The sequence below is a fragment of the Falco punctatus genome, assembly GCF_963210335.1.
Source record: "Falco punctatus genome assembly, chromosome: 6".
Classification (NCBI taxonomy): Eukaryota; Metazoa; Chordata; class Aves; order Falconiformes; family Falconidae; genus Falco; species Falco punctatus.
Genome location: NC_137585.1, coordinates 20,972,381 through 20,994,572, shown reverse-complemented (window position 1 = coordinate 20,994,572; position 22,192 = coordinate 20,972,381). Strand labels below are relative to the sequence as shown.

At 37.0% G+C, this 22,192-nt stretch overlaps 1 protein-coding gene across 1 annotated transcript in view; it reads left to right on the top strand.

The window, feature by feature from the left end:
* The window catches only part of PIK3C2G (phosphatidylinositol-4-phosphate 3-kinase catalytic subunit type 2 gamma), a 288,176-nt gene that overhangs the window by 164,020 nt on the left and 101,964 nt on the right, over nt 1–22,192 (top strand). The window contains exons 17-19 of the mRNA XM_080391788.1: nt 3,228–3,416; nt 14,292–14,385; nt 15,532–15,626. Of these exons, the coding sequence (XP_080247914.1) occupies nt 3,228–3,416; nt 14,292–14,385; nt 15,532–15,626 (378 nt within the window). The remainder of the gene's footprint in view (nt 1–3,227; nt 3,417–14,291; nt 14,386–15,531; nt 15,627–22,192) is intronic.

The window sequence follows — 22,192 nt, the reverse complement described above, 5'->3', positions numbered from 1 at the left end:
AAGTCTGCTGGTGGAATTATATACACATACATATATATGTATTTTTATACATGGTATCAGATAACTCTGTAGTTGCGCTCAGCCTGTGCATTAGCTGGTCCCAGATCTCTCTGAGTTCCCCAGCTGCTGACACCCAGACATACGTGCCCCCAGGGTTCACAGACACACGGATTTGGTTGCTGGTGCTGGGGCCTCTTCCTTTCACATGGATGTGGGTTTCCCCAGTAGTTGGTCCAGACATATGGTCTTGCCAGTAGCAGACTCTTGGACCCCTGTCTTTCTGGTAGCTGGCTCAGATCACTGGTCTCCATGGCCAACAACTCTTGGATGTTGATTACTGAAGGGATCAATGGGACTGAAGAAAATGAACTTTACCATATGGCTCTTGTGCTCCTCCAGCCCTGCACTGTGCACTGCTGTGTGATCTTTGGCATCACCACCAAACCAGGCAAAAGAGGGATGACCAAGTGAGTTCATTAGTTACTGCCAGCTGCTTTGGCTGACTTCTGAAAACATTTCAGATGTGAGTCTTTAATTCCTTTTAGGATTATTGTGTTTGAAGTACGAGAGTCCTGTTGCTGTGATTTTTGATTAGAAAGGTTACTTCCAGTTAGGTGAATGGTGAAACAGGTCTAAGAAGTGTGATGATGCTGCACACTTTGCTAATCTGTCCACGGGAGAGAAACTTGTGAGTGAGAATCAGTGCCAGGAAACAGAAATTTTCATTTGCTAGCTTTTCTACTCTTTCCTTTTTTTGCCTTTTGTCTTGTTTTGCTTTAGTACTGAACATGAGCAATAAAAACAGTTCAGAAGCATTTAGACTATTTTTTGCCATTTCCCCCACAAAAAAAAAAATAATAATTAAGACCAGCTAACAAAATTTTCACAGAAGCTGTTTTCTTCATTTAGCTAAAGGGATTAATGAAAACTTTAAAACTGAAAACTACTGAATTATTTAGATTTTAGGATACTTCATTTTTAGTGCTGACTAGGAGGCTATATGTTTTAATATAGCTGTTATGTGAAGGGAAATTTAGGTACAACTCTACCTAAAAAACCATAAACTGCATTTTTATCAATAAAGAGGGTTTATTAACATCTTATCCCTATTAAGCCACCAAAGAAGTGTCATTAGCATAACAATCTTCAGATGGTAAATGTATTTTGCATACATATAACATCTACCTTAAATGTTCCATTACATGTATATGTAAACTTCTATTACAACTAAGAAACTTAAAATCAAAACCTAAAATAAAAACACCTCACCCTTTAGTTTCATCGCTGATCTTTAAAACATGGAAAGAGAAAATGGCATTGCCTCTGGAATAAAGTCACAGGGAGAAATCTGTTATTTAGAAAACCTGATACAAGGATTGATTTCTTATCTCCCTTTGCAAGCTCAGTAGAGGCTTTAGCTGCTTTAATCTGAACAACAGATTGTCTGGTTTGGAGGATGCTGTTTGAAAGCTTAAATCTCTGTTTAAAGTCAACATATAAAAGGGGTCCTTTAGCTGAACTGTCCTGCAGTATACCATCCGAATGCATACCAGACAGGCAATAAAGTCTTAGGCCTACCTTTATCTCTTTTTCTGTGTGTGACATCTTCACACAAACACAAAGACGTCTCACAGTAGGCATGCTGTGAATTCTGAAGCTGTTTCTTGAAATGGTAACCAAAATTACACTTTTCTTGAAATGATTACTGAAAGTCACGACAGAATTTGTATCACAGTTAGGTTCATCTTTTGCATACATTCATGAGCTTGTTTAAGGGAAAGAAGTAAACATTCACTTCTGTGACAGTAAAAAAATGCCCATCTTTGTACCACCACTCTCTGTTCCTAACTGCTTGGCAATTCAAAATTGCGAAGAAAAGTTCTCTGTTGTATACAGAGCCAAAGGAACTCATTGCTATGAGTTGTGAAAGCCACAGTCTTGATGGTTAGAGCAGGGCTAAGATAGTTTCTTGGCTAAGAATGTCCCAAAATACTTCAAATAGAAGGAAGATGACCTTGGAAAGAATGTAAACACTTGGATTTTGAGCCTTGCTTGCCATCTCGACAATGAAACGCTTAATTGGAAATGAGCTATTTACGTACTGCCTTCTACAAGGTTTCTCACACCTTGCTTTGAAATACTTAGGTCTGTTTAAAGTCACAGTTACATTATGTTTTTAAATAGATAGATCACCAATCCATCAAGTATGACCAAGAAAACCAATGTTCCTCTTGGTTTCATTAATGATTTGTGTGAACTGGAGATCAGTTTGCACTCTCAAATCTTGTTTTTGAAGGGTTTGATATCAAATTAAGAAGATTGTCTGAATTTGTCTCTCATAGGGAGTTTCTTTTTGTTTTCTGATGGTAGCAGAACCTGATATTTAATATGCTTTAGGCAAAGACATCTGAATTGCAGACAAATCAGAGGATGTATAGCAAATGTTATTCTTAGGCATTTCTTACTGTGGTGAAATATGTTGTGATGAATGACTGTTTTATCAAAATATCATTTAGATATTTGGTATCTCAATGAGGAATTTGATATGGCAACCTTTTTTATAAGTTAGTACAATGAAGCATGGCATGCTAAGCCTTGTGAACAGACAGAGAAGCTGCTGGGAGCTTTCCTTCCCTTTTCCAAACTTATACCTGTGTTAGGGACATGCTTATATTCCTATGTATGTGCATGGATGTGCCTCAACCTTATTTTAAATGCAAATAGACTAAAAATAGACAAGCCTGCATTGAACAGTCAAAGCAAGAGCAGAAATGAAAGCTATGGCTAGCAGTGTTGTGTGTCTAGTTGTTACAGTAGTTAGATATGATGTGTATGTAGCAGATGGATGTAATAATTTATCTAGTGATAACAGCACCTTCTTTGTCTCTGTCAGAAAACTCCAGTAAAAACAAAACAAACAAACACCACCAGCAACAGAGACAGCGGAGAAGAAAAATGAGAGTGATTGGGAAGTGAAATAACCATATATGTGTGTCTTTTGACACTTCATTTTTATATGACCCAAGGCTGACAGATCCAGAGTATAAGTATCACTTTTCTTATAAAAGCTGGTCTGCAAAAAATGATATCCTACCCTGAGGAAAACATGTACTTAGCCGAAAAGCAGTGTACTGTGTGACTTGGCCCCTCTGTACAATAAAGTTTGTTGCTACACAAAGCTCCAGGTGGTTTTAATTTAAAACTGAATTTCTAATCTTCTCTTCCAGACTCTCAGAGCAACAGAGAAGAATCTTATGGTTTTATCGTTACTACTGCAATAATCAAAATTGCTCCCTTCCTCTGGTACTGGGCAGTGCACCCAGCTGGGATCGAACAACTGTATCAGAAATGTATGCTGTGTTGAGGAGATGGAGATTTTCTAACCCACTGGAGGCACTTGGGCTTCTCACTTTCAGGTAAGGGAAAACTAACGAAGTAGGAGAACAACAACAGACAGAATGATCACATGTTGATTAATTCAGCACCTCAGTTTGCTCAGCACAGTATCATGCTTTGGTTCATTGACCTGGGTTCTGTCCCTGTGTCTGAGTGAAGATACAGTTGCAACTCTTGTGATGACCTTGAATTGAACATGCCAGCCCTGCCATCTTGGCTGAGTTTTTTCTATTTTTCAGGGCAATGAAAAGACTATTTCACTCTCTATAGCAGATTCAGTCAGTTTCTGATAATAGGTGATCAACCAAATACTTAGCATTTACATAGCTCTCCATATCTTCAAACTACTGTACAGACATGAAGTGACTAATGAGAGATAAGGACTGAAATATATCCCTAGATTACACCATGTAAATACGTACAGTTCCACCTGTAACCTGTCTTTCTGAAACAGATAGGATAAAACTTTGAAGTCAGTTCCCCACACTTTGAATAAATTCTGTTTCTGTACCTCATTTTCCACCCCCACTTCTTAGAGTGGGAGCTGATTGTTTGGAAGGCTTCCTTGGTGCTGAGACCCTTAGCTATGACGTGATAGCAGATATCAGGGGGCAGAATCTGTGTCAGCAGTTACATTTCCTCCAAAGGCTTGGGAGGTATTTTGCTTTGTGACCTACCTGTGAAAACATTAAACATGCTGATGAAATGGTTGAGCAAATTTGTTTTAGCAAGCCCTTGCTTGGCTGGGTAAGCACAAGCTGCACTAACTTTGCAATTTCAATTCCATGTTGTACCTTTAGAAAAAAAAAAACTTGACCAAAAGCTTCACTTGAGAAAACTATATATACTCACCTCCACATTGTTAAAAAAATATTTAATAATATAAAACTGACTATTGACTGTTATTTGCCTCTGGATATGACTTCCTAAGAACATCTGTGTCTCAGGTTTGTATCTGAACTATGAATAGTTTTACATGTTTGCATGCATGTCTTTTTTACATTTAGTGGGAATGTTGGCAGCAAAGATCAGGTTCTGGAGCATATTATCATTATCTTATTTGCCATTATTAAACTATTAGAAGCCATTTCTGATTTATAAAAGAACCATGTAGAAAGGAGTATATGGACAGTGTGTTGTCTTCAACACCCCAGAGCAGCAAAAGATTTTGAGATGGTTTGTCAGAGCATTCCAGGCTTTCAGATCAGATCTTTTGTCAAATTTTGTTTCTGTGGGTGGGTGGCATTTCTGCAAATAAAGAGCTTGATTTTTCCTTAAGGATGTAGCTCTTCATCAGGGTGTGATGCAGAATATCAGTCCTGTCAGAGGCTTCATAGGATATTTAATATGATTCTGTCTGTGTCACAGAGCTTCTCAGTGTGTGGTGGATGTAGTGTACACAGTGCTCATTCTGGCTACCACAAGGATTGCTGGCATAAAAAGATGGGAAGATGTCATCACTTTGTCTCTCTTGGTGCCACTGTTGGCACCTGCAGTCATACCAAAGAAAAAGCACTTCTGATCAGAATCTTAGCAGGTTTTTCCCTTCAGCTTCTTTCTCTCAAAAGTTAGTATCAGTCAAGGTGTTTTGTTTTTTTTTTCTTTGTGCTAACTCTGCAGAAAGAAGTTCCAGATGACAGTACAATCCCCCCTAAAAAAATTTCTGTCCTTCACATGCCCACAATATTTGGTAGGTGCGTGAACAACCGGGAAGCTAACATTCAGAAACAGAGGGATTACATTTCCTTAAAGATGGCTCACTTCAGAGATGTCCAGGTCACATGATTTAACTGATGAGAGACATGTATATGCAACTTGAGAGAGTGTGTTGAAGAAGGGGAGTACTTTGAATGTAAATGGATTTCTAAGGTTTTTTTCTATGGTTCTCTTTTTCTCAGACTTCAATAATTTTGAAAAGTAAAGTAGCACTGGATAGGGTCCAACTTTCCTTCACCATTACCTTCACTGACTTTGGATTGTAGGCTCCGTTAACAGCTGGTTTTGAAGGTTCATTCAACTCTATCCTGTATTATGTTTGGCGCTGACAATTCATCAACTCACTTCCTCACTTCTATCATTTACAAAACAGCTCTCTGATTTCTTGTGATTACTGAGACACAGCTGAAAGATCCAAGTTCATCATATAAAACATGAGCAGAATATAAAAGAAATATTCTTTATATATTCATGCCTATTTTAAGGATTTGTGTTACCATCACTACCAAATCATAGGTAAGTAAAGTACATTAGAGCTGATCTTTATCTACATGAATTGATAACATAATGCAAGAATGCTGAAGCAGCTGCACTAAATCAGCCCAAAAGTCAGTCTAGTGCATCCTGTCTCCAATGGTGACCAGCAACATTTACCTAGGGAAAACAGAAAGAATGGGCCAAACATAATGACATTGTGCTACTCCCCCAACTTCCAGCAATCTGCAGCTCAGAGACTTCCTGAGACAGATTTTTTTTTAGTTTAAGAGCTCTCTTGCATTCTTCTTCTATGATTTTTTTTCCAAATAGAAATTAATTCCACAAAAATATTCAGCTTTCAGAATATCCTGTACCAAGGAGATCCATAGCTCAGCCCTATGTTGTATTATTTCTACGTATCAACATTTCTTAGAATTATAGAAACATAGAATGGTTTGGATTGCAAGGGATCTGAGAGATCATCTATCTCCAACCCCCCTGCCTTGACAGGGACACCTTCCACTAGACCAGGATGCTCAAGGCCCCATTCAACCTGGCCTTGAACCCTTCCAGGGATGGGGTATCCAATTTTTGCCACGTTGTTAGCAATACCATAAAGGAGACTAAGAGTTTCCAGTCACTTTGAATTGTGGATGACTCCTTGGCTGGAATTTCATTTTGCAGTGTCTTAAAGAGAACCTGAATTTCTCCTGCAGGCATGTGCTTACTCTTTATACAGTTTAGAGAGGGTACTCAAAATCACTAGTCGCTTTTGCAAGCCTTGAGCTAGGAACTCTAAATTATCCTTCTTCTCAGAGCAAAAAAAGCAGCCATTTGTCCTGTTGATTAAACTCAAGCAAGGATAAAGATTTGCAAGGATAAAGAAATTAAAATCATTGGAGGTGATTCCTCATTGCCTGGGTTAGATGACAGCATCAGAGAGCTTAGTGAGGGGTATCATGGCCCATCAGGTTAAGCCCCACTCTCATGCATCTGAGTTAGAACGCTCTTTGCAACTTTCTGAAACTTCTAAATTGTTTTGTTCACTACACAGTTAAATGTACAATTTAATAGACATTTCTTGTTCTTTGAGCATGTCTCTCTTGCTTATGCTCTTCCACTTTGCAGGCACATCTCAAGGCAGCCAAATGATAACATACTCATTTATGCAGTGGAAAGGAATAACTTTCACAAATTGGAAACACAAGCATGGTACATTTCACAGATAAGTTCAGCAGCAACCTTGCATCCAGTACTTGCAGCAAGTGCATTGATTCTTAAAGCCCCAGAAGTCAAAGCTTAAAAAAACAATTTGAAAAACAATGGCTGTTTCTTTAATCAATAAAGATGGGATGGAGAGGGTGGCAGGGGGAAATGTAGAATAGGATTTTACACTCTTAGTTTTACCTCTAATTTCAGGGAAGGATGATTATAAGCCATTGCCTGAAAAATAATATTTTCGCTCAGGCAGAAGATATAGAGCTGGTCCCTCCTACTCAGCACTGCTTATTGGTGCCCTGTGCATTTTACCATTGAGTTCACTTACTGAGTTTGGTAAAAAAACAAGCTTTAGTGTAGTTAGAGCTTTCCATAACTGTATCCACATTGACTTGGCACTCTAGCTGGGGAAACAACACCAGTACACTTGTTTATTCAGAGAATTTTCTTGACATAAAGAAACCAAAGGCAATATTTGAAATGCTATCATTTATGATGTGTTGCTAACAGGCCAATGTTTTGTGTATGTATAGAACAGCTGTAATTACAATTTTCCGTCAGGTAATCTTGGTATTCAATTTATTGAAAATAAAAGTCCAAATATATTCATTAACCCAAATAAAAGAATGTTTTCCCCAGGCTTGTTTTCTGGTGCATCTAGGGTACACTTGCAGCCCTGTGAGGTATCATGGCTAGGAATCAGGAGACTGAGCTCAGATCAGGAAATGGCCACAAAGATGGTGTGTAATTTTCTAGTGTTGTGCATGGCTGCCACCATTCTGAAGAGAGTTCTTTTTGATGTAGATAGTGGAGGTGAAGACAACCTTCCTGACAGGCTTAACAATTTTTTGTAGAAACTTCCTGCTAAACTCTGTCGGGGTAAATGTACAGAGAAGGACATTCCTTTAAACCCATGTGCCATATCAGAGATTTTGAGACCAGACATTAAAGGGTCAGAGGGGTTTTGTACTACCTTGCTTAAACCTCCGTATGAAGCAGGCAGAATAGGGGAAGGTATGACTCCTACTTCTTATTAACCACAGAAGGTGCCCTTTTGCATCTTTATATATTTGTATGAGTGTCTTTGAGTCTCACAGTGTTATTGTTGATTTTCATGTTATGTAGAAGAGTAGTTATTGAGTTTCAGAGATTAGGGTATATACCAGTACATGTGAAACTCGCTTTCTAGCCAATATTGTAATAAAAAGTGATAGCTTGAAGCCAGATTTTTTTCTGACACCTTTGAAAGCCGAATTTATTTAGAATTGTTGAATCAAATTGTCATTGTTTTATTAAAAGCAGATTTTAAACAGTTCCCTGGGGCTCCAAAACAGAATGCTGAACAGAATATTTATCAAACAGATACAGCTAGAACATATCTTGCCTGTTTGCCTCTTACTTGGTTTAAAAGGCTGTAGTTGTGTATCCATGTGGAAAGCAAACAGGTTTATGCAAAGAAATAAGGTAAGAACAAAGCAACAGTCTACAATTAAATTGATACTTTATGTAGAGAAAGAACTACTGATAAAGCTTTAAAACTGCTTTGTAGGAATGTACATGAAATTTACTGATAATTTATGTGGGGATGTATGCATTGTTAGGAATAGACGACTCTTTATTTTAAGCATCAGAATGTGATTGATTTTCTCCTCTCCCCACACACCCCCACTGCCTTTAATCACTTTTTACCTTTCTTGGCAATTAATATGAAGGTACTACAACAGCCAGCTATATTAAGACAACTAACAATAGACAACTATGTAGGATATTGCATTCTTTCTATACATAAATACACAACCTAGTCAGGAAAATATATCTGTAAATGATCAAGTTTTTCATGTTTTATTCTTTTCTTTGTCTCTGTGGTGGGAAGAATCTTCTAGATCACACAGGTTTGAAATGGAAAACTTTTTGTTAATTTCTTCCTACTCTTGTTCTCTCCTACGATATGGTTCACCATATGGTCTCCATGACATCTTAAACTTATTACTAGTTGCTTTAGTCAGAATTTCTTGTAGAAAATCTATGTAAACCTTACCTAAAGTATATTTTCTGTCAGTAAATTCTACAGATCCATCTGCCAATCAATCAGCTAGCATGACAGCTAGTGTATCTGACCACGAGCTTTGCAACGTGTGGGGATGGGGAGGGTTGACGTGTTACCACAATGAGGAGTGAATATATTGCTCTTCTTCAACTGAACATTTTGAAAATCCGGTGTCCTTTTTACAGATGGTATTTTTTATTTTTCTGTACTTTCTTTTAATCCTTGCCATTTTCTATTCTTCATACACTCACACAATGTTTTCTTTAGAAGGCCTGAAAGGAATGAAAAAAATCACCAACAGAAATCAAATAAGCCCTGCTAATGTTATCTGAGTGCTAAAACTAAAGGAATTCCTTAATCATTATTCTTCAAGTTTCTTCTCTCTTCTTGTGTAGTTACTTTTAAAATACTTTAAACTGTCCCCCAAAACTTATCTGTCCTTTTAAACAGTTCTTCCATAATTTCTCTGGGCCCAGTTACACCTGTCAGTGACATGATATCCTCTGCTGCTTAGAGGGGTTTTTGATTTCAGTTGGTATCTTCATTCCAGTAGGTTTGCTGCCTCAGCCTCCCTTGTTTCTACAAGACTTAATAACATGCATTTCATGGGACCAGAGCCTTTCTTTTTTGAAAATGCAACAGAACTTAAAAAGTGAAGGGATGTGCAGAAATATGTGGTGTGTTATAAACTTCTAACTTAAAAGACAGCTCACGAAAGGCCATGCTGTTCTCTGTGGAGATCCTCACATGCCAGAAAATGTAGTGAACTGTACAGTTCCATTTACCTGACAAATATCTTCCAGCATAGGGATATTTGAGACAGTGTAATAAAATTAGGATAATGAAACTGTTAAAAATGAAAAGACATCTATTTCTCATTTACAGTCAGGTCACCGCTGACAGATGCCAAAATCTCAAGAGAATTTCACAAATCCACAGGAAGCCTCAACAACGCTTAGTTTTCTGTTTGAATCTGATTTAGCTGAAAGGTACAGCTAGACAAATAGCTCCCTGCTGGCTATCTATATGAACAAAATCAAAGACTGTAAGTTCTTACTCCTAAAACAAATTGTAATCTATGCTCATCCAGCTCAAAATTCAACTTCTACAAAAAACACCTTAAAGTCTCAGTGGAGACCTAACAATCTACAGCTACTTAGAAGTTATAAAATGGGTGTCTGTCAATCATTGGCAACATGCAGGGAGAGAACAAAACAGCAAAAGGGGTGTGGAAGCTAAATTTCAAAGGAAATAATTTTGATAACAGGGAGAATCCAGGTTGCAAGATGGGCTGTGAAGGGGAAATTTGAAGTCCTGCATAGTCTGACATATTGATAAGGACCAGACTGAATGACTACAATTTACATGTTGTTTATTCTTCAGTAATGTCTCTGAGTGTGTAAACCTGACACAAACTTGTAAGAAGTCACAATCTGTGTTATGGAGTACTCATTACCTGAAGAGAGAAGAAATAAAATTGGTCAAAGGAGAAAGCTACAATATATTAGAGTGGCAACCAGGCAAATAAATGAGGGACGCTGTAGATCTAATCACTTAATTATTTATTGACTAATATTTTGTTTGTCAAGGAAGAAAAAGTACAACTACAAGTAATTGGAAATCTGGATCAAAATTACCATTTTGAAACTGTGCAAAGAAAGAGTCATACAAGCATTGTTAAAGGTTTTTGGTTTAAGTTGCTTCTTTTCTAGCTAAATTCTCAGAGATTTTTGTGACAACCATAAAACAGCTAAGGAAGACAAGTCCCTGAATCCCCTGCCTCTCTGAAGGTGTTATCAGAGGCCACATGTCAGGAACCTGATAATCTATGGTTCAAATCCTTTGCAAAATTGATCTAATATAGATGAGCTCCTCTTTCTCAGGAGAGTATCCTTAAACACTGGAATATTGAATTGATTGTGATAAAATCGTCTCACTTTCCTGCTTCCAGAATTTTCAGGATGGGTAAATAGTGATATATTCATTGTTGCAAGCCCTGGAAATCAGCTGTCATCTAATATCCAAACCATGAAGCTGTTTTGTTTAGGCCTAAAATTATTTCATTTGCATTGAGTTCACAGAACCAAAAAATCAATTGTGTTCCTTAATCAAGACTAATTTATGGATTACTAAAATCAGATTTGATGCAACACTAAAAAGTTTGCAAGGTTATTCACTGGAAAAAACCCTCCAGCCCTAATTAATTACTACACTACAAGGTGACATAGTTTCCAGGCATGTAAACGGTAGGATTTTTTACTCAGACCTGCTTCTAGACCTTACCCTGTTACTAGCTTTTAGCAAGTAAACTGATGTATATAAGCAAGAATAGCATAAACGCCATGTAATACTGTTAGAGTTCATAACTATTTGCTGTAGTTCTAGTGTTTCTGAGGATGTTAAATGTTTGCTCAAGTAGAAATGTAAGGGGTAAACCAAACGGAATTAATTTTTTCTATTGTACCTGTGTTCTTGACCAAAATGAAATTCAGGATAGCAGTGGATATTACATCTGTGGCTTAACAAATTGTCAGGTAGTTAAAAGAACATATTAACTGCCCACTCTTTCAAAAAGATTCAACTCCGCCTCAGACTGACCTCTAGATTTACAAGCTGAAGAAACCAGTTTAGTAAACAAGAATAACTAATTACCAAAATCTCATTCAAGAAAAGTGACAAAGGCTATGTTTCCTGAAGCAAGCAAACCTATGGATTTTTCACCACAGTGCCTATGCATCTGAGCTCATCGTTATTGTAGTCACATCTCTTAGAGATACTTTTGTTAACTTAAATATAGCCTCAGTTTGGACTTTACAGCAAAATAATTCTAAACAAATCAAATGTTAGCTGCTGAATTTTCTGGAAAGGTCAGGATTAAAATAACTGTATTGTTCTTTGTATAGCTGCAAAATATGTAGGAGTTTCTCTCATCGTAGCATTGCGTATATTTAAATGTTGGTTGCTAGTAAGGGCAAGCAGTAACTAAGTAATAACATTTTTCTGCTTGACTTGGTGCCTGTGCAGAGTGTATTTCACTGTTCAGTAACCTGTTGAACTAGGCGAGAAGGGAAGGGAAAGACTAATTTCTGTATTATCTGCACGTGCTTGGCACACAAGCCTTTGGAGCAATTGCATAATTAGAAGATAGGATGATATAAAAGGGATTATTATTTTTTTTTAATATGCAGTCCTCTTTCAAATATGTTTTGTTCTAAATAATCATACAAATATTAAAGTAACAACTTCATATTCCTAATAGGTTGCCTAGAATAAATAAATAAATAAATAAATAGATCCTTGCAATACAGGCCTAATGCGAGGCTATCATGATAATTTGTTTATAATGTATTCCCTCTCTCCTCATCAAGGCCCTCAGCATTATACAAAAATTATAAATTTTATTAAAAACATCATTAAATATGTACCATAACAGACAAAGAAAATAATAACATCTGACCTGATCTGCATTGTTAATAGGGGGTTTGAAAGTCCTACAGGTGGCAGCCGGTTGCAACACAGAAATCCAGGCCTTTCAAGTGGGTCTAACTGTTAGCCATTTAAGAAAAAAATAATCCACATTTTTGTTTGATGGCCTGTAGTTAATTCGATGATCAAAGTGTATGTATTGTTTTGCTCCAGCCTGTTGTATTGAACTTAAAAGCTCAAGTTTAGAGCTGCAAGTGCTGTTATACTTCTGAGCACTTTACCTTTTACAATTCCTTCTCTTTCTCTCTTGATAGCAATGAGCAGTCATTGCTGCAAGTGTGGTACTGTCTCCCATGTTTCTCTTCTGATTTATTTTTCTAGTGGGTATATTATTGGTAAAAGGTGGTGGATGGGAAGCTGGGAAGAGAGCAGCCTGTTTCTGTGTTGAGCACATAAAGCAGTGATACTGGTGGCCCCATGACACCTGCTGCCATGCATGGTGGGTTTGATTTCAAAGGACTTTCTCCAGAGTGAATTGACATCCGTGTCCTTTAGTCATCATTTTTATGTATGCCTAGACTGCCAAACCAGAGATTTTCAAAAGAGCCTAACAGCCGTATCAGTTCAGAGGGGAGGGATCCACCGCTTGTTGCAGGCAGGTGGTTGCCCTCCGAGAACTGGATCAATGCCCAGCGGCTCTTTGGAGCCATATCTGGTCGACTGTGCTGCTGTTTGAAGACATTTTTGCCCCTTTGGCAGAGATGACCACTCTTGTGGCTCTGGCGACTGTGAGATCTGTGTGAACATTTCCAGTTTGTTTTCAGAAGAAGACATAAAAGATTCTTGGGATGTCAGTGGACAAGTTTCAAGTACTGACAGAGAGTTAAGGGTGACACCGCATGGCACCTCTGTTCCCTTTGTTGTGAAAGTGCTCTGGTAGCAGAGCAGCTAACCCCAAACCAATCTTCCATGTACACAAAATTCTGCATATATCACCATTAATGTCACAAATTCAACACAGGAAAAGGTGGAAATTATTTTTGTATTTTATTTTTTCAAAATAAGTCCTTAAAAGATAATTTTTTCAGCTTTCATATATTAAAAGAAACACTGTGTAATTTTTGTCTTTTTCTCTGAAAAGTTAAAGTGTTCTGCTAAGGGTCAGTTTTGATCAGTCAGATTACATCAAAATCTTGTTCTTTCTTTTTAAAAGAAAAATATTTTGACCAACTATATTATCTAGCCTTCTTTCTCTGTTTTATCATTACTGTTACAGCGTGTTTTCCTCTTTTATTATTTTTACGGTTAGAGCTCCATCACAAAATCTGTGTTAGGCTAAAGCCACTTTGGTGTCAACCAGAATTTGTTGAGAATACAACTTATGCTGAATACTCAAATATTTTCCCATTAGAAATGGCTGTTTCACTGACTTGGAGCCTTTCTGCGGGAAGGTGTTAATTTTTTACTAAATTTTCCTTTAGAAAAATGAAAAAAAACCCATGTTTTCCATTTCAAAATTACTTCTGTTTAAAAAATATTATTTCTCATGTAATGATATAAACAAGAAGAGCTGACATTGGAGCAAATTATCTGAAATGAACCCTTTCTGTGGGGAAAATTTCAAGCCTTTTTGTTGTTGCACAGAACAAAAGAAGTCTTCAAGTGACTGTTAATGGTTCTCATGGCACAGAATTTTTTTATTCCAGGTAACTGAAGGCAGCAAATGGAGATCCATAATTTTCTTCATACTTCAGGAAATTACAATACATTATAGCTGTATTTAAACAGCAGGGTTTTGTCTTTTTTCTTGTATGACATTGTTACAATTAAACCAATTAAGGTATCTGCTGTGTGTCCTTGATTCTTGTTACAGTACAATAAATGAATTGTGGGTTTTTTCCTATTCCATTTTGAGAGAAAACCTGTTTTGCTAACATTTTGTATCAGTGAGTGCTCAGGAGAGTTGCAGTGGTTGAGTAGCTCTTAATGATATCTATTTGTTTTGCTCTAGTTTTCCCGATCAAGATATTCGCAGAACAGCAGTCCAGCAACTAGAAAATATGTCAAATGATGAACTGTTAGAATACCTCCCACAGCTGGTTCAGGTAAGGAAGAAAGTGAGAGCCAAGTAAGTCTTCTGTCCATATCAGTAACTTCTTTAAATACTTTTGATTCTTTCAGTTTTATTGATACATTGTAAGAGGAATAAATGAGAAAGATCAGCTGATGCAATGATTGACTTAAGAACAGGGCTGAGGTATAGACTGTTGTCCACTTAAAAGGATGTAATTGTTTTGGCATGCTGATTGAACTCGACTGTGTACTACAAGAAGGTATTTTCAGATACCAAAATAAAATAAAACATACATCTGAACAAGAGAAATTCTGCTACGACCACCAAACCAGGGGCTGGTGATGGCAGGGCTTAGCTGCAGTCAAAGAAGCAAATGGTGTTGCAACACATCACCGTATACTTCATATCACATATATGGGGAAAATTGTTGTCAGCACAGAGTAGCCAGGGTAATTTGGGTGTAGAATTGTCTCTTTATAGATGTACACCGTGTTTCACTGGAAATTAATGTTTTACAAGTTATGGGCCCGCTGCTTCCAAATCAATCACTTTGTGCTCGAGTAGGTCCTGTGTCACAGTTAAAACGGAATCTTTGAAAACTTTTTCCCCTTACGTTGTAACACTGCACATGGATTGCTTGCTACTCCACATATCAGAGTTCCTCATGGGGTTTTGTGTGTTTAAAATATATGTTTATATAAATGCATGTACATATATACATATATCTAGATAGATATATATGTATGAATATATTTATCTAATACACTACTGTGAAGCAGTGGAACCTGCACAGCTTTACAGCATTCACACAGTAGAGCACTTATGTGACCTTTCACCTTCCACAGCTTCTGTTTCACAATTAAGTTTATTTTGCAACCCAGATAATCAGATAAAAACTAAAATATAGATTGATAGTTTCAAGCAGGGGAAGAAAAGCTGCGTATTTACATGGATGTTAACACAGCCATAATCAAGATGGTATCCACCTGTCTTGCAGATGGTGGCAAACAACTTGTGTCCTGAAGTTTCTTTGCTCATTGCATTGCTAGGGCGTTCTCCATATGTCAGATTGTTTCATTCAAAGTAAGCTCTGGGTCCTTTCTGATTAATTTTGTTATAAAGGAAAGACAAGAAAGCCAGCATACAAGTGATTCTTGCTATTAATTTATCTGTTAAGGTAGTCAAGTTTGAGTGGAGCCTTGAAAGCCCTCTAGTGAAACTCCTGCTGAATCGTTCTCTTCAGAGCATCCAAGTAGCCCATCAGCTTTACTGGTAAGAAATTTGCCATTAGTACCACAGTCATTTTTTCTTGCAGTAAACTTTAATCATGATTCTACTGGTGACAAACTCTCTTTTTGTTAAAAATCAACAGAAAGCCTATTTTTCTGCTCCTTCTTTATTCCCCTTTCATACCAGGTATGGGTAAGTTGTATAAAAGACCTACTTATCTCTGCCGTTTCCCTGCCCCTGGTGGGAGGGAGGAGGGAAAGTTCTGCTCACTTAAGTAAGATACTATTTGGGTTTTTTTTGCATTTTCTGGTTTGAGCTAAAAACAGCCTACCTCAAAACTTGCAATCTCCAAGCAGCGTTGGCTTACTTATAAAGGATCCTGATTTTGTGGTTTCTCTGACCTCTCCTGAAGCTGTCAGACTTCTCGTGTGCCAAAGTGTATGTCTTACCCCTTTGTATATCTGACTTGTGAGTTTCCAATAGTTCCTTTTTGTGATTATGGAGATGCACCAGTCCTGACATAACTGCCATTCACCATCTACCTCTGCAACATAAGGATCTCTCTAATCATATTATTGCATGCAGTGGTTATTCTGTTCGCTGTGCTATTACTTCAGAGCTCTCAGAATAGGAATGTGGATTTCTGCCACCTGAAAAGCTGCCCTGTGATCTGAAAATCAAACTTTAGTGGGTTTGGCTTTTATTTTTTCATGTTTAGTAGTGATGGGCAAACTGAGCTTTCATTTACAGTTCAACTGGTTCAGACTCCTTAAAGCAAAAACTTTCCTCCCTGCAAAGGAAAGACAACAACTTGAAATTTAATCATTTGGTTGATGAAGTGTGAGGTCAGAAAGAGCATAGATCATACTTTCTGGAAGTAGTAGTAGGGATAAAACAGAATTATGAATGTGTTTGTATCACTGAAATGAGTAGGATAGCAATAACATGTCTAATAAGCACATCTATCAAATAAAGAGGAACCACATTTAGCGTGCTATCTTTCTACAGCATCTGAATTATGCTTTTGACTATCTTATATTAAACTTAGTCATACTGGATATAAATTGTCCATTCTAGAGTTCTTATAATGTGACCACAGAGTTGGTAGTTTTCCTGTGCAATTATAAATTATTTCTAAAGTTCAGTGGACAGTGGGGAATATTATCAGTTTACCTGTGTTTTCTTTAACTGCTCTCTTCTTCTCAGAAAAAAAGAAAAAAAAAAAAAAAAGACTTAAGTATCTGTGGTCTTCATCCTCTTTTCGTCCTCTTTACTTTGCAGTGTAGACCTCTGCAGGTCACATTTTTTTCCCCCATATTTTGCTCAAGCTGTCTAGTATTATAAACTTGGGTAATATAGAGCAGATATTCCAACCTGGATAATAAATATCTTTATCTGGCACACTACAATATAATGTGGCAAAATACATTTATATATAGCTGAATATATAGCCCAACTACACATACCCACATAAAATAAAATATTTCTCAGTGTTCACTGTATTATCTGCCTTTTGCTGGTAGTAGCCCTGTTCATGCTGGATATATCTTTTATTTAGTTTTTTGTTCAAAAATTTCAGTCTAAACTGAGAACTCTAATATGGCATACATCTCTTAAAATTTTGCTTTTTGTATTCATCACACTATGCACCTTTTTCCTTTAATTACACTGTTGTTGTTCTGTAGTAAACTCTTTTCTACCTAACATTTGAATTTATGTAATTATTCATATTCCTGTTCCAGTATTTTAAAAGGCATCACCCAAGTCATAAATTCTACTTACAAAATTTAACAGTAATTTCATACTTTTTATTAATAAAGCCTTAATTAATTAATAAAAGCTTTCCTTTACTTCACAAATTGAATTTCAGTCCTTATTAAAGTAATGGAAAACAAAGGTTTTTCTTCCACTTATCTCTAAAGAGATTTTAAAAAGAAGCTCAATGATTTAATAATGTGGGGAACACGTGTGCATGTACACTCACATAATTCCTTTTAAGAAATGCAAACAGGTAACATTTTATTCTCAAGTGTTGCATTCTCTTTCATTACCAAATTAGCAATCGAGAAGAAAGGACTGGTAAAAACAAACCTCAGTAACAAGTTTATATTTATCTTTAATTGTAACGAATGACATTACAACTCCACTATTAAATAATACAACGTTACGCACAGTGTACCCACCCAAAATAAAACTTGAAAATGAAGACTCTAACATAATTCAGAATACTGGTGATGAGACTCCAGAACCGCAGGGGAAAAGTCGACTGATTTTAACTTCCATGGTTTACAACACTATTATAAATCTAGAAACTGCTTACTAGAAATGGTGGTGACTGTCAACACTAACTTATTTTAATGACAAATATAATTTATAATAATATCTCAGTTATTTCAATTGACTCAATTTCCAGGCACACCAGAGATGAACAGCTACCCAACAATGATGTACCAGCTCATCACTTTTAAATATTAATGTTGAATAATAAATTGTTAACTCCTTTCCATCAAGCAGTGATAAGTTTCTCTGAAGATTTTACTTAAAAATTACGGGACAGTGGTTGGCAAAGGTGGACAGAACAGAATATTCACTCTTGGGACACATCTTTAGCTGTTGTAAATCAGGATAGCTTCAGTCTGTTCTTTGCTTGTATCTGTTGTAGATTTGTTCCAATAATTCTGTTATTGACAGTGAAAATTTAATTGATCCTACACCTTGTGTGTGTTTGGTTGGTTTATTTTCTTATCGTGTGTGACTTTTCCCCTCTGAATTCTTGAGAACTGGGTCCGTCTGCATCCATCAGTGTTTCAGCTGCTCATTGGTACTTCTGAACACACTCCTCTTCTCGAGGAGACTAAAAATTGCCCACGCATACAGTGCCAGCACAGGACCTATGTACCGCTTAAATCCCATTTTAGTCTTATTTCAAGAGTTCCTAATGTCCATGAGGCATGGGGACATTTACCCTGCCCCACTATCTTCTAGAAATCCACTCTGATTTTTGCCTTTTTCCATCAGAGTTCCTGGGAGAGGAGAAGGCCAGAACAAGTTTTCCCATTCCCTGGAGCTATGATGAGAAGAAAAGTTATTAAACTGGTTCTAGCAAAGCAGAAAAATTGCTTGAGGGGAAAGAAACCTGCTGTGAGCCTCTCTGGGCCCTTCAGCTTTCTGAAAGTCTTGTGTTTATCTCCTTGCTACTGTGTTTCACACACAGGGTTTGGGGTTTAGTTTTTTTATTTTAGGGTTTTTTTGATTGTTGTGTGTGGTTTGTTGTTGGTTTTTGTGTTTGGTTTTTTGTTTTTGGTTTTTTTTTCCCCAGCTTTTGTGCTAGAGTTTTAATCCACTCCTTTGCCTCTGGCAACCTGCCAATCGCTTTCCCATTTGCTTGAGTGTTTTTGGCTTTTAGCTGCTTTCACAGGTGGCAGCTGCAGTGTACAATCGAAACAGCTGGCTGGGGCAGCAGGTGGCCAGGAGGATGTCTCACAGATGGTTGCCTTCCACAGGAGGATTGGGTAACAGGGAGAAATACAGTGTCCTGTAGGATCTGTAGCAGCTGCGTGAAGGTGGTGCTAAGAAACAGGTTTCATTGTTGTGGGAGAGTGTGAGTGTTTGTAAATTTTGGTGGAGCATGAGAATCTGGTATGCTTAACTCAAGAAAAGAAAAAGTCAGGTGAAATCCTTGCTGAAGGCAAAATGTCCTTTTGTACCTTATCTCCTAGGTCACTAAAACTTTATAGAACATTCCTAGTTTACAGCATTTCTCAATGCCACTTTGTCTGACAATCAAGAGAATAGGGAGTAGTCTTCTCTCTTTTCCAGTCCACATCTTGCAGGTAAGTGAGAATGGGAATAAAAAGGATCTTTCAGTGAAAGCCAACTTGATGAAAACAAAGTGAATTAGACTATTGGTTTCAAAGCTTAAACATAATATTTTTATTTCTTTTTCTATATAAATAAGAACTGTAAGAAGCAAAAAGAAGATAAGCAATGTATAAAAGTTTAAAAAGACCCCAGTTAAATTCTCTACTGTTGGGAGGTTTGTCCCTCAATACTGTTTTCCAAAACCCTTATCACTTAATTTCATTCAGCACTCCAGCACTGAAACAACTGATTATTGCTTCATGTTTTCTGAAAGGAAATATTTTTTTCACTGTCATAACTGGTCTACATTAACCATAATTCACTTGAAGGTTCAAAAGAGGGAATAAATCAAGCAGATACTCATCTGTCTGACACTCTTAATTATCTGAACATTAAGCAGACCACCATCCTCCAGCTCTTTTCTTCCCACATTATGGTGTCTTTCTCCCACAGTCTGAAGTTATCAAGTCTGCTAATTATTAATTAAGTTCCTAAATAGCTGTGTAGAGCAGGCTGAAAAGGCCAACCCATTAAAATGACATTAATGTAAACACAAAAGATGTCTATTTTATTTTGTGTTGATACGGTCCTTCTTACTGGTCAGAATCAAGAGAACATTTATTCATATCTGTAACTTTAACCCTGTGAATAGCCAGTCCCAGCATGTGTTTGAGCAATTGTTCTGCTGCTCTGCGTCAGAGTTCAAGTCTGGAGTCGTTAAATCTTACTAACCTTCTGAGGGTAACATGTCTTTCAACCAAGTGATGATTACAAATTTCTTCTGTATTTGGAGTACTTGATGTGATCACCCCTGTGTTTTGGCCTGGAGAGAACCTCAACAATAGAGTGCATGCACATCTAGTGATTTTTGTTCTAAACTCATAATTCTTATTTACAAAATGCTAATGATTTTGAGACTCTTTTTTTTCTTTAGTTGCTTATCTGTATAGTAAATAACACCATTAGAACATTGTTTCTGTGAGATAACAATTCAACTGTCTAGCGTGCTAAGTGCTTCATTATTAGCCATGTGGGACTTGGATTGTTGCCTTGGAAAACAGACAGATTCTGTTTCCTAATTTACAGACTTTCAATTTTCTCAGACTCCTTTTTTTTTTTTTTTTTTGAAAAAGATGGTGTCAAATGAAACAGAGATTTTGTTATGAAGAAGCACAAATAAGTAACATAATTCTTTGTTGGTTTTGACCTTCAGTATTTACAATGAGTGGGAAACAGTACATTTAAATCAACAAAACCAAGGTGAGAGTGGAGGGAAGCATCATTGTTCACATAATTAATTGTATTTGTGCATGCAAGTAGATATTCACCTGCAGCTAAATAAGTTATTGAACATCGAAAAAACTGTGTGTGTATGTCCCCTTTGGAACAGAGGAAATTTCATGCCAGAAATGATATTTGAGGAGAATTAACATTGTTGAGTGCAACATGAAAAAAGCCTGCAAATGCCGAAGTTACCAGTGTGTGTTACCGTAATGAAAAAGCACACTATACTATGTATGTGTACAATTGAACCTACTTAGAGCTGAAAAGATAAACCAAAAGAGATTAAAGATTTCTGAAAATAAAAATAATAAAAGAGCAACTGGCCTTAGTTCTTTTAGCTGTTTTATGATATATATGGTAGCACTAAGGAAAATGTTCCTCAGTCCATTGTTTTTCCCAACTCTGCTTGTCTGATTTATTTTTGTTTTGGCTCCTTTTACATTTAAAAATGTTGAAGCTGAAAATCTAGTTTTTCAGTTATGCTGGAAAATTGCCTGCTAGCTTCAAGTCATATCTATCATAACCCTTCCAATAATGTAACTGTGTATGAAAGATGGGTGTTTTCTTTTGGATAGCCTCTGTAGAAAGGATTGAACAGACCATTTTGGTGGTCTGTTACTATGTCTCTGATGCTGGGATGTGATGGACTATAATGACCAGCTTGTGGAGTTGAACAGAACTGGGGAAGTGGAGCAGGTGTTGTTGAAAAAGGGATTCAGAACAGGGCTCTGTGCAGATGTCACATTAGGCTTTCATCTGTGCCTTTCATCTTTTTTCCCATTAAAAATGTTTTATTGTTGCTTCCTTCAAAAACAAACAAAGAGCCAAAGTCTTTCCTGATGGCTACCACACATAATCTTTGCTTGTCCCGGAGGAACATTTGGGGATGTAAACCAGAGCAGTAATAAATCAGGAAAGCTTTTGACAAAGCATTCGTCTAGTTCTGTCACTTCAAATGGATAATTTTCAGTCATGAATTTGATGGATATGGAGGGGTTGTTTTGGATTTTATATTGTGAAAGACTTCTGGAAAAAAATGACTGAGAAGAATCCATAAAGCTATGTCTTTACACTGAAATTTGCTTTAGATATTCATTGGGCTAAGCCAATAAATGAAGAATGACTAACTTTAATAATCTGAAACGTCCAAATCATAAATAATAACAGTAGCTGCAATTGAACGATAATGCAAATTTCCCAAATCAGTCTCTAATGATTTTGGAGAGTGAAATCCTCAGTCAGAAAGCAAACAGCATGAAGAATCTCCTGGGATGCTGAGTTGAGCCACTGGTGTGTTTCACTAGTGAAATGTTGCTACAGCTGAGAGCAACACCGCAGCTGAGAGAGGTCCTCCAGCAGGCTGCTTCACTGCTAGAAAGCCGTGGTGCTACCCAATTCTGGTTGCTGAGCTGAAAAACTAGAAAAGGATATCTTACTTGAAATTTGTCAAATATACTATCTAA